The 10,727-nt window shown below is 55.5% G+C and overlaps 1 protein-coding gene across 1 annotated transcript; it reads right to left on the bottom strand.

The window, feature by feature from the left end:
• Positions 1-1,296: 1,296 nt before the first annotated feature.
• On the bottom strand, positions 1,297-5,789 carry BPIFB2 (BPI fold containing family B member 2). Its single transcript, XM_065691922.1, has 15 exons — positions 5,681-5,789; positions 5,339-5,438; positions 4,922-5,026; positions 4,625-4,762; positions 4,150-4,195; positions 3,891-3,951; positions 3,655-3,746; positions 3,382-3,558; positions 3,134-3,175; positions 2,890-3,054; positions 2,653-2,720; positions 2,175-2,220; positions 1,822-1,885; positions 1,647-1,723; positions 1,297-1,365 (listed from the first exon to the last, which is right to left on the bottom strand). The coding sequence occupies exons 1-15, from the start codon at positions 5,787-5,789 to the stop codon at positions 1,297-1,299; spliced, it is 1,359 nt and encodes a 452-aa protein (XP_065547994.1).
• Between the last annotated feature and the right edge of the window lie 4,938 nt (positions 5,790-10,727).

The following is a 10,727-nucleotide window of genomic DNA, read 5'->3' as shown; positions in this document are numbered from 1 at the left end:
TCCGGTGACCCCACGCTGGAGGTGCAGACCCATGCAGTTAAGCCTTCAGCCAGATGCCCACTGGCAATGAATACATCTTTTCACTGCTGCAGCTTATTCCTGTTGGGAAACTGGTTTAAGATATATTAGTCAAAGAATAATGGTTGCAGCTCTACCAGGGAACTTTTATTAGGAGCAGTTCCCACTATTGCCAACCTTGGCCATTCAAATCATTAGTCAGGTCCCCAAGCTGGGCATATAAACCTTCAGGGTTTTTTACTCTTTACAATAAATCAACCTGGCTTGCTTTGTTTGCTTCCCTATTTCTGAGCCACTGAAATACGAGGGGTTGAAGTGCTTCTCAGAGGCTAGAAATGAGGGGTAACAGTTGTTGTGAGTGCAAGCAGATGTATGTGCAATGTGGTTTCATGGCTGGGGTGCTGTGTGAAGTGTTGCTATCAGAGAGCTCACGAGGGGTGCAGCCCCGTTACCAGCCCCTCTGTCCCTCCTGGGCACCCAAGGCTACTGTGGGGTTTTTCCCCCTTTATTTTCCTGAGCAACCTCTCGGGCCTGGAGCTGGGTCTGGGCAGTAGGAGGGAGCATCCCAGCACTGACTGAGGCACCCTTGGGTGGGCGCCCGGCACCGTCCGTCCGGTGCAGCCGCGTTTCCCTCTTCGTTCGCTCCGTGCTGAGCGCTGTCCAAGTGCGCTTTGGAGCGTGGAGCATTCCTCGGCTCTATAATTAGAACCCCCTGTGCAGACCGATCTGGTTTATTGCTGTTATTTTTCTCCTCCTTCCTGACCCGGGGAGAGGCACCAGCCGCAACGTTCCCATAGTAACACCGGGGATGGAGGAAAGCAGGTGAGGGATCTCTTGTTGGTAGGGGCCGTGTCGTTCTGCAGTGAGAGGCTGCTTTGCATCCTTATAAATTGGTGGAATGTTCATGCTCCCTTAATTAAATGTAAGGGCTGGACACCTGTACTGGTACCAGTTCTTAGCAAGAGCGATCTCATCTGTCTCCAGGTACAAATGGTCAGGGGGGTGGATCAATAGACACACCGGAAAATGCAGTGTTAAAGAGAAATGTTTAATTAAAGCATGGGACACAATTACAATCCATCCTCTTTGTGCAACTGTCATACCAAGAGCAGGACTGGAAGGAAAAGGTGTTAGTGCAATGCTGTTATTGTCCTAGATATGAAAAAGTGCTGTTCTAGTAAGGAAAGAAAGGAGATTCTCAGCATTTCAAGCTGTGGCAAAGCACAAAGTAAGTGTGATGCAGGAGTCAGCAGCTCAGCCCCTGTTTTACTCCAGATGTCAGCCCACAGTGGTCTGTGCTCCAGTCCTCGCCTGGAGCTGCAGGTTGCAGGGCACCAAGACGTAGTCCTAGGCAAGGGGAGAACAGAGGCTGAGCAAGGTGCTGCGGTGGCTCTCAAGAGCCTGCTCAGGGCTCCCCATGGGCCAGCAGCCCCTCCAGCACAGCCCCTGCTGCTGTCGGGGGGCTGGAGAGGAGCTACGCCTGTGTGGAGTGATGGGGCTCAGTTCTGCGGGTGAGCAGGGCTGGAGGAGCGAGCTCTGATTTATTCTGGCGCCAGGAGGTGAGCATTGCTCCTGCGCTCCCTTTAAATCAGACACAGCAGGAGCAGTTTAAAGGTCTTATTTCTTACCTTGTGAATCACGACGTTGACATCGGTGTAGGTGAAGCTGGAGATGTGGGGCAGGACCACGCCTTCACTCAGGACCACTAGGAAAAAACAGAGGGAAAGGAGCCAGCTGGGTGCTGCCTTCGTCCTGGCTGTGCATCCCCTGGGGCAGCACCACACAGGACTCCCGGCTCCTCACCATTGATCTGAGCTGGTACCTCCGTACGGATTGTGGGCAAGAAGAGCTCCTCCAGTAAGGCATCCTGCCAAAGGGAAGTCCATGGTCAGCTCACAGCGTGGCTAAAGCAGGAGGGGGACCAGGACCAGCGGGAGAGGGGTCCTGGTGCTCGCAGGGTGCAGCCAGCACCAAAGTCAGTGCTCCCCTGCTGATAACCACTGCTCAGGACGGCTTAGGACCGCCTAAGCTGGGAGGTGCAGGACCAGGTTGTTAGATGATGCTAAGGTGCATTCACTGAGTGGGTGCAGCACAGGGCAAGGAGGGGATGTGGCTGAGCTCAGTCACTGGGGGGTGCGGGGCTGGGGGGCACCTACCGGCACGGGGCCCACGTCGGAGGCAGCCAGGCTGAGCTCAACGTTCCTGGAAAACAGAGTGGAGCAGGAGGTGCTTGTAATGAGCAGCGACTTCCCCCAGGGACCACGGGTGAGGGCAGGGCCGGGGGACTTGGTGCCTGGGTAATGCCTGAGCAGGTGGCTGGAGCCTGACTTCCCCTGGCCACGGCAGTGAGGGTCTAGGGATGTTTTGTCCCCAAGGATTCAGCCTGAGCAGCCTTCCTGGGTGCTGCTGACGTGGGCCATGGGCTGGGGCGAGCGGGCTGGGATGCAGGATGCTGCGCTTTTCTCTCTAATCACAGTGAAACTGGAGTCTCACTGGTTCCCTCAGGACAGAGCTACCTCTGCAGTGCCCAAACCACACAAGCTAAGAACTTCCCTGGATCATTTTGCCTCTCCTTTCCCTTTATGCCTGGGACACATCCCCTTCGAGCACTCGGAGCATAGCGGGGTTCATTACTCTATCACCGGTGCAGAGATTATCATCCTCGTGTTGGTGACGCTGAGGAGGAGTCCTGCAGACATATCCTGCATGGCAAAAAGAGAGGCAAGGATCAGAGGGATCCAACGGTCCTGCTTCAGCTTTGGGCAGTGGGATGAGCTGAGCCCGTCGTGTGCTGCCACCTGCACTGTGCTCCTCGCACCCTGCTCCGTGCATCGCAGGCAAGCGCCGCTGTGGCTCGCAGGACGCACTCACCACGGTCGCGCTCAGGAAGCTCTGGAATGCCGGCGCTCCTGCCCCGACGTGGACGGTGAGGAAGAGCTTCAGGACTGCCTTGCCCTCCTCCAGCACCACCCGCGTGGAGCTCCTGAACACGGCTTGCAGCACCACCGGCAGGTCCTCCGGGAACAGGGAGCCCATCTGCGGGGCAGGGGTGTTACTGGTGGCCGGGGGCACTGCCCGAGCCGGGGCCGTGCCTCTCGGTGCCATCGCAACGAACCTGGGCGATCTTGGGTGCCAGGGTGGCGGTGGTCAGCGGGCTCTGCAAGGCAAACACAGCCCGTGGCTGGCTGAGCTCCAGGGCTAGCATCCAGCACGGCCGTGCCGGCCCTGCAGCAAGCAGCTCCCATGGGTGCTCAGACACGCTCCCATTTCTTCGCAGGGAGCACGGCTCCTCCGAGCCGTTGCTGGGGCAGGGCCGCCCCTCCAGTGTGTGCCTTCTGCTCCCTTGCTCTTTGCTCTACTCACCAGGATGGTCATGTTGAAGGCCCCAGCCATCTCCAGGGCAAAGAAGAGGCTGGTGAAGAAGTGCTCAGAGAAAGCCAGGGTGAGGTGAGCGGGGCTGGAGCTCTCCAGCTCGGGTATGTTGAATGGCACGGGGCTGACTGGCAGCGGGATCGCCATTCCCGCCACCTGGAAAGTCGTCTGCAGGGACACGGGCAAGGAGAAAAGGAGTGTGAGGTGTCTCAGGGCGCTTAGCACTGGGAGCTGGGATGTGGGTGCTGGAAAGTGGGGGTTTACCTGCAAGGATATGGTGATTCCCTGCTCGGAGAACATGGGTGCAGCCAGGGGCAGGTACTGGAGCTGGCAGCTCGGTGTAAAGGGGAACTGAGCTGCAAACCGAGCAGAGGGATGCTCAGGAAGAGGAGGCGATAGTGATGGGAAGTGCCTGTGTGGGCCTGTTCCATCTTGTGAGCTGCTCCAGAATGAACCCCAAAGCCTTTAGTCCATGTCAAGGGTGAAAGCCCAACACTCACCTGTCAGAGAGATCAGCTCTTCATTCGGTGAAAGCAGCAGTTTGGAGACTTCCAGGCAAACCTATGGCATAAAGAACAAGAAGAGAACTGGCAGATGAACACAGGAGTCTGCTGGCATTGGGTGTCCCCATCGGCCGGCAGCCTGGAGACGGGGATGGAAGCGTTCAGGAGCATGGGGCAGTGCCCTGGCCTGACTGAAAGGGCTCTCGTTCCTACAGACCTGCACAGCTTTGTCTTCTGTCTCACACCTTTCTCTTACCTTATCGACGTTAATCTCCTTGTCCAGCTCTGAACTAGAGGACTTGCTGGATGAAAACAACAGAATGGAAGAAGTTAGGTGAGCCCCAGCTCAGGTGAGTCAAGGGCAGGTGAGTGTCTTTTATCTGGACCGAAAGGCATCCAGAGGCGTTATTACCACTACTTTCTTATCTATTTAAACTGCAAATACAGGTCAGAATCCTAAACCACTGAAGAACTGCTGTTGGACTTGTGTTACAAATGTGGCTGCTGCTCTGCTTTCAAAGATCCCTTATGAGAGAAAGAAACTCTCTTGGAATGGGGAAAACCAACCCTGGAAGCAGAACAAAGTTCCTCCTGTGAAGGTAAAGCTTTTGTTCTAACCTTTGTGAGCAGCTCTCAGTCAAAATCACCTTCCTGCCTAGAAACGCTCATGCCTCAGTTTCTTCTTTTCCCCGTTACCCACATCCCATAACAAGGAAAACCACAGGACCGACCTCTCCGCCTCCTCAGTGCTCTGCCCCTCCTCCATGGTGGGTTTGCAGGCAGAGGTCACCACCTCCAGGTTCCCCTCGGGGTTCATTTCCACGTGGAGGTTCGCCCGGATGGACAGTCTCATCACCTTGGTGCTCGAGCTGTGCCGGCGGAGGAGAAGCAGAGGCTGGAGCACAGGGGCTGATCCTGGTCCTGATTCTGGTCCCACTCCCCCCCGGCCCCCCTGCTCCCGCAGGCAGATGTCAGGAGCTGGATGCGGCCCCATCGCTCCAGACAGGAGCATGAGCCCCAGCACTCACGGGGCGGGTGTGATGCCGAGGTCCACGTCGACGCTCAGCTGCAGCCCCGAGTCGGGGATGAGCGACAGAGAGAGCTCAGTGACTTTGACAGAGCTGATCTGGGTCCTGCGGGAGCAGAAAGGGAGGTGTCAGGAGAGCAGCCCGGGCTGATGGGCAGTCCCTGCCTGCTCTCATAGTGGGCAAACCCCAAAAGGAGTGTGCATGGATAAATCAGTGCCGCAGGGTGGCACTGGGGCTGCTGCCCTCAGAGCCCAGTGGAGGAGCCAGGAGCTCATTTCTAAACCCCTCTGGCACAGAGCTGAGTTGGTGTCCAGGAGGATTTTTGCCCTCACTGGCCAAATACCTTTTGGGACGATATTCATCTGAACACCAGCATGAACCAGGGCTATGGCAGCAAAGGCAGAGCCAAGGACTCACCTGCTGGGCTTCGTGGAGCCGACAAGCGGGTCGGGATCTGTGGGAGCCATTAGGTCCTGCCTGAGGACTGCCTCAGCGTGTGGCTTTGAAACTTCAGCGACTGTGAAACAGGGCACATATTTTATGAGACCCTCTGGGGGTTGTGGCCAGATGGACAGAGTGAAATGCACCGGGTGACACGCTTCCTTCCCTTCCTACCCCTCCTGTTACTAGCTATGGAGAGAGGACACTGAAAGAGAGCTGATTAATGGCAGAAGTTAATGGTGACGGTGCTTGGTGTCTCATCGTTGGACCGAAAGACGCTGCTGCCTCCCCTCCCTGCTGAGAGGGGCCCAGACTTACAGTAGCTCAGTCCTAATGGCGTGAGGATGCCCCCGCAGTCCGGTGACCGGGTGCTGTGCACAGGGACCAGGAGGCTCAGGAGGATGCTCAGGGTGCGGAGCTTCGCCATGCCGGTGCCTGGAAGAAGAGAACATCCACAGCAGCCCGGTGAGAGCAGCCCGGAGCCATGGATCCACTGCTGGGGTCAGGTTTGTGGTCCTGAGCTTGGCAGCATTTGTGCAACAACAACACGTGGCTCTTGTGCCGCCTGGGATCTGAGAGCACCGTGAGGAGGCTCAGCCCTGAAACCCCCCGCCAGTCTGGGTGCTGGAGTGGTGCTCGCAGCGGTATCGTGCCTGCTGAAGAGCTCACCATGACCCACTGCTGGTGTAAAGCTGGGAAATAGAGGAGCTGAAATGAACTGGGGAATGAATGGGAGTTATGGAGAAGGTAAAATCGAACAAAAAGGTGGGTGTGTTATCTCCCCCTCTGGAAAACCTTTGGGAATTGGTTAGCATGCCCGCAATGCCCCTGCAGTACTAAAACCCCAGTAATTCAGAGAGCTTAGCCTGCAGAAAACATTCGTGTTTATATCAGTCTTTGCAGAAAGTGGATTCCGATGAGAGCTGCCCTTACGGGGACACACCAAGGGAAGTCCAAGCAATGCCCACATCAAGCTACGCAGTTTGCAAAAGCTTCTTTACCTTTCCTGGCCATTCTTCCCATCCTTCTGACTCAGCCCGTGTCTTGCCGTGGCCGCAGCAAGGAATCGTGCTGGCATTATATACCCTCACACACGAGGCTGGTGGGGCAGGAGCTGGCAGGGGGCTGGAAACCGGGACATGGGGAGGACGCTTTGATTTATACATCATTTTTATTGTTTCCCTGCTTATTTGCTTACTTTGGCTGTTGCCCGAGCGAGGTGAAGCACTGCACAGCCGGTGCTGGGGCAGCGTGCCTTCATCCGCTGTCGCAGGGGAGCACACGGAAAGGGCTCTGGGTGGAGGTGCCAAGAAACCAACCATTGTTAGAAAGCAGATGTCTCTGCGGCCGTGCTTTCCTCACAGGGCAGCCAGCACCATGCCCACACGAGCAAGAAGCTGCTGTGGTTTGTGTCTGTCCTGGCTGGGCAGCTCCGACCAGAAGGATGAGACCTGCGCGTGTCCCACTGAGGTTGTGGTGGCCCAGCAAGGGTGCCCTCCATTCCCATCAGGCCTGGGTAAGTGTTGAAGGCAACAGGAGTGTTTCTGTTGGGTTCAGTGAGTTTCAGACCAGACAGAGGATCAACTTCTTTTAAGGTGTCTCCTGTGATCTCCAGGATGGCCCACGCGCAGCAATTCCTTCCTCTCTTAACCCATTCCCAATCCAAAGCCACTGGCAATATTTGTTACAAGCGGTAGAAAAAGTGGTGAGTGATGCTCACCCTCTGATCATGTCTCTACAAGCAGGGAAAGCTGTCATGGAAGGCAGTCAGGGTCCTTCTCCATCTCACGCTTGGGGTCCATCGCGTTCTGGCTTCTTTTGGCCCGGAGGACGGAGCGGGGACCTCCTGCAAATGCCATGTAAGCACATCCTCCATGGTCTCACTCAGCTCTCCTCAGTGCTCCATGTTCTGACATTGCCCCTGCCCCCGGTACTCATGATCTCAGCTCTGAGGCATGCCCAGCCTTTGCGAGGACTGAGCTGCCCATTTTGGTCCGGATCCCTTGGCAATGGGATGAGGTGTTCAGAGCTTGTTGAAACACCTGGAGCTCGGGGAGGAAACCATTGTCCTTTGTGCACTGATCAAGTAAGTCATTGGGTGCTGGTTCCAGGTGCATCTTGACATGTTCAGAGCGCTGTGCTGCTTTCCCTCTTGGAATGACACAAACACCAGGAGAAGCAGTTTCAGCCACGTTGTGCATTCCCACTGAAGGCAGTGTGAAGATGCACATCCAGCAGCCTGCCGGGGGAGAGCAGGGCTTACTCACCCACACTGACCTATGCAGCCCGTTTAGAGTCAGGAAATGTGTTAGCATTGAGAAGGCTGTAACCTGCAGATGAGTCCCAGGGTGATTTGTGGCTTCAGAAGGGACATGGACACAACCTAGCAAAGTCTCTGGCAAACAAGTCTTTACTGTGTTTTAGAGCAGCAGATGGAAATTCAACCCTGCTCTACCTTGTTCCTGCCCAGGTAACATCAGCAGCTCTTCCCAAGCAGTACCAGAGCTTTACCAGTGGAGTGTTATTGCCACTTACGGCAGTGCAGGGGGCTGGGGATAAGCTGCTGGGATGAGATTGCGCCGTGGTGATTAGAGGTAGCTTTTCTGCTCCTCAGGAGCTGTTCTGGACTCAGTGATCCCTGTGGAGGCTTAATTAGATGTCAACTTATAGCATAATGATGGATCAAGCTACCAGCACAAAAGCGCCTTTCTGACATGATGCTTTCCTTACTGGGAGGTATCTGTAAATCTGACACTCCTGTTAGATAAGATGTAAATCTCCCTGTCTGGGCTGAGCAGAGACAGTGAGTGCTCACTGGAGGGAGGTAACGGCAGGTTAAACCTCCTGCCATGTCTGATGCAGAAATGAGGAGAAGCAGCACATTACTGCAGGACCCCATGGGGAGAGCTCCCAGAGCTGGGCCCTGGGGGTGGGTAACAGGAGGGGACAGGCGAGGACACTGAGGTGGTCACCAGCCCCAGCGCAGGCAGGGAGCTCTTTGAGCATTCGGGCCGTGTTTTGGCCACTGCGGCTCTGCTGGACTTGCATGGAGCCCTGCTTGCTTTCCTTTAGTGGGGTGCAGCGACCCTAGTGGCTATCCCCATTTACACCATGTGAAGGGTCCTGCTGGTGCCTGTGTGCTGGAAGGGGAACATGTTAATAAGGGTGTTTTATAGGGTATGATGGGGAGCACTGAGTCCCCTTGCCCTCCGGCACAGGGAGATTTTGTGCTAAACCTTGTGCAAACCTTCCGGCACCCTCCTTTGCTCTGAAGGGGGGAGATGCTCTGCAGAAAATGACAGAGGAAGCTACCAAAGGGAAGCAGAACACGAAATCCATCAAAGGCGTGTGGGGCTGAGCGATGAGCTGCAGCTTCCAGCGCCAGCCTGGAACCGAAGGAGAGCAGCAGAAGGTTGCGAGGTGTCAGCCTGGAGGCAGAAACAAATCACTCCCCGCTAACAAGTGTGATATTAAAGCCGGTGATTTTCTGCATGGCTGTGTCCACAGATGCATGGGGAAACTATAACTTAAAGGCAACAAAGCGCATCGGCTCCGGCTCCTCTGTGCCGGGGCTGCGGCATCGGCTCTGCAGCACTGCTGGGGTTTGCTCTCCAGGCTGGGGGTGCTGGGCTCGGCAGTGACATCCTGAGGAAACCCCTGAATCTCGGGGGCCTTCATCCCACAGCTGGGGAAAGCAGGAGGTGCCGGAGCCCCAAAACACTCTTTCCCCAATTTTCCTCAAAATTAAGCTGTGTGATTTTGGTGGGAAGAAGCAAGTTTCTAAACTGAACAGTGATTTTAAACGGGGAGTTTAAACTAAAGATGGTGATGGCAATATCAGTGATAGTGACTGACGGAAGCAGCCCGACCTGGCTGCTGTGGGCTCCTTATTCCCAGCTCTTTTATCCCAGCCCTTTTCCTGTGTTTTTCTTCAGGCTGAAAGGGAAAGATCTCCATCTCCCATTGATATCGCTGCTGCTCTCACTGGGCTCGGGGCTCCTCATGGTCCAAATGAACATCACTGGGAAAAGGTGAGCTGGGAGAAGGAAGCCGGTGCCTGCGGGGAATGCTGCTGGGATGGACTCTGGGGAATTGTCCCACTTTGAGCTTTGCTCTGAGCAGCTTTACAGGAGGAATCATGGGCATTGCCCTGGCCGCGAGCCTGCGGCTGGATGTGGCAGGACCCCGCGGGCACCCCCAGGCTCTGCTCCAGGAGCTGCCACATCCAAGTGGAAACCGACGTCCCAGGGGACAGCGTCCCTGCTGTGTCAGTATCAAGAGCTCCTGAGAGGCAGTGACAGCGGTGCTGAGCCTGCCGGCCTCCAGGTTTGCTTTCCTGCAGAACACAAACACTTTTCGCTGTTCCTTTTTTTCCACTAAGAAAACCCAAACGTTTCATGGACAAATTCAGGCCAGCTCCAGCTGTGCTGTTCCATGAATGTCCCCCTTTGGCATCAGTCCTCGTTTCAGTGCTGCCCTCCGGGGATATCAGAGCTTCCTTTAGGCTTGGAAACCTTTAGCTCTCTTTAAAGCCAGAAGATGGCATTCTTGAGAAAAGGTTTGTAAAGAGGGAAAACATCTTCTATTAGACACTGGGCATGTTTTGTCCTAACCCACACCAGATGGGTTTGTTTAGCACTTGCCTTTTGATCTCTAGTAAACAATGACTGCTGTGTGCATACCGGTGGATGTGTTTCCTCTGCCCAGATTGCAGCCCAAAGGCAGGAGCAAGACTGTGGACAGCATCCTTCAGAAAGTGCTGCCAGGTCTGGTAAGTCCCATCCTCCTCCCAGCCTTGTTTCTCGGAGATCATCTCCTCCTCCCCCTCCTCCTGCTCACTGAGCTGTAATGGGTTTCACAGTTTTGCTACACAGAGCAGCCTGCGGGCTGCTGAAAGGGAGCATTTTGAGCAATTCCTGGTTTTATGCAGCCAACGGCCACAGCGAAGGCGCTGTCACTGCCTAAAGCCTCCTCATCCCAGCCTGCGGTGAGGGATGCGATGCTCGGGCAGAGCTGGTTGTGATGCTGAGCACGCTTGTTCCTGAAGGCTTGTCGAAGGACAGACCTGCAGCCTCCTACTGCATGTCATAGCATTGGTCTGGTTTAGTCAGACAGCTGGGGGGGTCTGGCCTTGTTCTTTGCTCAGCTCAAGGCAGGCTTATTTAACCTGCAAGACCCACAGCAATGGTTGCAGAGGGAGCGGGGAGGGTGCTGGGCTGCCCAGGGTGATTCTTCCTCTTTCCTTCACTTCTCCACAGTTTGACTTCACAAGCTGAATTGAAAAGACCCCATCACCCACAGGAGAGGGGTGATGCTCCCGTGCTGCCAGAGATGAGAGTGCATCTGCAGCCCTGTAAGGGATTAG

The sequence above is a fragment of the Lathamus discolor genome, chromosome 11, assembly GCF_037157495.1.
Source record: "Lathamus discolor isolate bLatDis1 chromosome 11, bLatDis1.hap1, whole genome shotgun sequence".
Taxonomy (NCBI): Eukaryota; Metazoa; Chordata; class Aves; order Psittaciformes; family Psittacidae; genus Lathamus; species Lathamus discolor.
Note: the sequence above shows the minus strand (reverse complement) of the source record. Positions and strands in the feature narration are given on the sequence as shown.